The sequence below is a fragment of the Lactuca sativa genome, chromosome 9, assembly GCF_002870075.4.
Source record: "Lactuca sativa cultivar Salinas chromosome 9, Lsat_Salinas_v11, whole genome shotgun sequence".
In the NCBI taxonomy this organism is placed as follows: domain Eukaryota; kingdom Viridiplantae; phylum Streptophyta; class Magnoliopsida; order Asterales; family Asteraceae; genus Lactuca; species Lactuca sativa.
The window spans coordinates 104037642-104041996 of NC_056631.2; the positions used below are offsets into that span (position 1 = coordinate 104037642).

General features: G+C 29.5%; 1 protein-coding gene across 1 annotated transcript; it reads left to right on the forward strand.

Annotated features, from left to right (window-relative positions):
• The first annotated feature begins 1689 nt into the window (after positions 1–1689).
• Positions 1690–3133, forward strand: LOC111905584 (uncharacterized). Its single transcript, XM_023901280.3, has 2 exons — positions 1690–1848; positions 1972–3133. The coding sequence occupies exons 1-2, from the start codon at positions 1798–1800 to the stop codon at positions 2752–2754; spliced, it is 834 nt and encodes a 277-aa protein (XP_023757048.1). The 5' UTR covers positions 1690–1797; the 3' UTR covers positions 2755–3133.
• Positions 3134–4355: the final 1222 nt, after the last annotated feature.

Here is a 4355-nt window from a genome sequence, read left to right on the forward strand (position 1 = left end):
AAACGTAAAGATATAAAACAAACGTTTTTTTTTAAATAGGGACCAAACATGCGTTTTGGCACTTGCACTAAAGACGATTTGTGTAATTTACTCTCTCTCTTTCTATATATATATATATATATATATATATATATATATATATATATATATATATATATATATATATATATATATATATATATATATATAGAAAGAGAGAGAGAGAGAGAGAGAGAGAGAGAGAGAGAGAAAGATAAAGTTCAATAGAGAACCATTATTAATCAAGGAACTAGGTAACCAATCCAAAGCATCGAAATTTAAAGGGATCAACCGCAAAATGAATGGTTGTAGACTTTTACAATGGACGCACATGCACCGGATTATAACAAAACTCACTTCCTTTTTTTAGTTTATTTTTTGGTAGGCCATGTTTTTTATCAAAAAAGAAAAAACGAATACACCGTTGTTTATGATTTCTCGTCTATTTCCATAATGATCCATATTAATGTATAAAAAAATAAACTTTTTTTTTCAAAAAAAACTCATTTCATTTTCTTTGTTTTTTGAAAAGTTAATGTCTATTTTTTATTGAAAAAAATTTATAAATACATTAAAATTCATATTTTTTTGGTACTATTTAAATATAGATTCATATTGATATTTAAAAAAAATTGAAATTTCAGTTTAGTTTCACATTGTAAATATGCTCAGATTCACAGTATGAATAATAGTAAGTCAGATTCACATTGTGAATTTTAAAAACTGTGGATTCTAAAAACTAAATTATATACAATTCAAATTCACAATGTGAATAAATTCATTTGTTGATTTTACAAAACTAATTTACGATTAATCAAAACATTAACATATTATAAAACTACATGAAAATATATTTCGATATATATTTAAATTTCACTTAATTTGTGAATGATCAAAGAGTTTAAATAGTAAGTCAGATTCACATTGTGAATGTAAAAGTTAAAATATTTACAGTTTAGATTCACAATGTGAATTAAAACTGACTGAGTTTTTTTTTTTTTATCGATGTTGATGTTTATTAATAGAGGACAAAAATTGAGATTTTGTATAATTAATTTTTTTGTATAAAAATAAACTTTAATATTGAAAAAATAGAACAAAATGAAGTGAGTTTTTTTCAAAAAAAAAATATTTTTTTTATATATATCAGCATAGATCTATATGGGAAGAAGAAGAAAATCGTAAACAACATTATATTTGTTTTTTTTTTTTCGATAAAAAGCGTGGGTTAAAAAAATTAAACAAAAAAGAGGTGAGTTTTTTGTAAATAGTGAGTTTTATGGTATAATACATTATATTTGCGTCTAATGTGCAAAGTATATGATTTCTGACATTCACGATTGGTTCTTTAGTTTTCTTGTTAATAATGGGTGTCTATTGAACTCTACCTCTATATATATATATATATATATATATATATATATATATATATATATATATATATATATATATATATATATATATATATATATATATATATATATATATATATATATATATATATATATATATATTCTTTTGGGATCTTATAAAAGATTTTTCAACGGGATTAAAAAAGCACTATGCTTGAACTTTCTATTCTACTTGCTTTTGGCCTTTGTTTTTCCTTGGTACCTCACAACCTCTTGTCGCCATTGTGAAGAAAACCCCAAAATAAAAAGGCCCAAAAGCAAAAGCAAAAGTTGCAAAAGGAAACCAACAACTTCTACTTAAAACCCTTCCCTCAACTTGCAAAACGCAAAACACACACACGCACTCTCGCTTTGTGCTCTTATCAAGATGGAGGATGAATGTAGTCCTTTTAATTGGGATTGTTACTACCAAGAAGAGGTAAAGACCACTTCGTGAATAGTTTCTTGATTCTGATTAACATAGTTAACCAAAATCTCGATATTTCTATTGTTCTTTTGTGTTTGGTGTTAATTCCTTTTAGTTGTTTTAATTGTTGAGTAGGCGCAAGGAATCCAAGAGTTGAAACACACTTTGTTGTACACGTTGGAATTGGAAACAACAATTGCATGTGCTCATGAAGAGATTGCAAGAAAAGGAGATGAAGTTTTGCATTTCAAATGTCTTTTGTCAAAGACTATCAAAGAAAGAGACGAAGCCGAATTGAAGTGTCAAGGCTTAGTGTTGGAGAACCTAATACTCCAACAAAAGATTCAAGAATTTGAAGCTAATGCTACGACTTCTTTGGTTAAAACCACTCCTACAAGTTACCAAGAAGACGATCATAATTTAGGTGTGGATTCATCTTCGGGTTCTGATGAGAACTTTGTTGGAACTCAAGGAATGGAAAGGATTTCATTGCCACCGCAACAAACACCACCAGAAATCATGGATAATGTAGTATTGAAAAAAGGGTTGCCGGAGAATGGCAAGTTTTTGCAGGCAGTAGTGGAAGCGGGCCCGTTACTCCAAACCCTGCTTCTTGCCGGCCCACTTCCACAGTGGCAACACCCACCACCGCAACTCAACTCAATAGAGATCCCACCCGTGACTATCCCATCAACTTCCACCACCACACCTCGGATGCTCCTCCACCAAGACTCGTGTGTTAGCACAATCATTGGTGGCGGCAACAACAACAATGGTGGTGGATGTATGATCATGACTAGGAAAAGGGGTTTTGAGCAAAGTTGTGAAGCACATGACTATGATTATGATTCTACTCCCACAACCAACACCAAGAACCAAAAGGTTGTTCACCAATCACAACCATTGACCAACATTTAGTGACTAGTATTTTGATTTTCCCTCCAACCATAATCTAGCTACAAATTAATATGTCAATTTCCATCCTTTTCTTTAGGTTTGGAAAAAGTTTATTAGGATGAAAGGGATGGCCAGGATGGACCCTTTGCTTTTTACCCTTTAGAATTGGTGTACATTAATTACTTTTTTCTTAGAACTTAAGTATCCTAACCATAATTAGCAAAAAAAAAAAAAAAAAAGAGAGGGCACAATCAAACCCTTTGAGCCTCTATGTTTGATTGAGGGCTTTCCTTTTCCACTATTCCATGTTCTTTCGGTTAGGCTGAAATTGATATTTTTGGTAATGTAATATGAACTCAGAATTTAAGTCATCTCAAACGACAGGAGACTGACTTATTTATATTCTACTTGTTTGTTTGTTTTTTTGTTTTTCTTTTTTTATCATTTTTGGTGTTGTTTACTCTCTTTTCACATAAGAAATGTGATTTTTGGCGAGGTTTTTTGTCCTCCAGAAGGATGGGGAACTGTTTCTATGAATGAATATACGTTTGATTTACGTTAATTTTGTGATTGTGGTTACTAACTGGTTACTTTCAAGACTTGTTGAAGACAATATAAACATTCGAATCTTATATTTAGACGTTATTAAATAGCAAATCATAAAAGTTTCATGGTTTTGTGTATCATCGATAAAAGAAAAAAAATATTTATGTGAGCTTAATCATTTTTGTCGTGGAAAATTCTACTTTCACTTTTCATATTATAATGTGAAAGGTGTGGATTGGGTAGTAGAGTTTTTGGTGGATGTGGGGCTCTTCACCTGAGATAATTACATGTAGCAGTTGCATATCATTGCTCCTGCTTTTTCCAATATTAGTTTAATTTTCAAATAATAATTTGTTTTTATGTAGTTTTAACAAAAATAACTATATACTTATCAGAATATACCAAAAAACAATAAAATATTTAAACACAAATAACCCGTCTACTACACTATCTCTCATATAACTCATTTTTCATATTTATAAATTAAAGATAAAGTTTCTATCTGTCGAACTACAGTTATAAATGGATATTAGTAAAGTTGATAATATTTCATCAATTTTACTTAACTTTTATTAGAAAGTTTTTCAGTATCTTATCAGAAGCTAAATAGTTTTGTAAAATAAAATAAAATAATAGGTAATAATAATAATATATTGTTTGTGGAATCTTGGTGTTAATTTAGAGTATCCATGATGCATGGTGTGTGTCTGCCATTAAAATGGCAAATTTAACCAACTCATTCATAGCTTTTTACTGTTACTTGAAATCCCCTATGATGTAATCTCGCCTTTTACTCAACCAATTTCATGAAATTAGAAAAAGGCATAATGGAAAATCTCTATTTAAGAACTTTAAAAACCATATCAAACCATGCTTTGAATAGGCCATGCAATTATTTTGATTGTTAAAACTTTCTTGTGATCATAAATTATAAATTATTGCATTTATATCTTTGAATTTCGTTATCGATCCAGTAAAATGAATCTACAACATTCAGAGGTGTGTCGGTCACGAGAGTTCAACTATGTAAGTATATAACAGGATTATTTCTTGCAAACAAAATTTGTCAATATGCA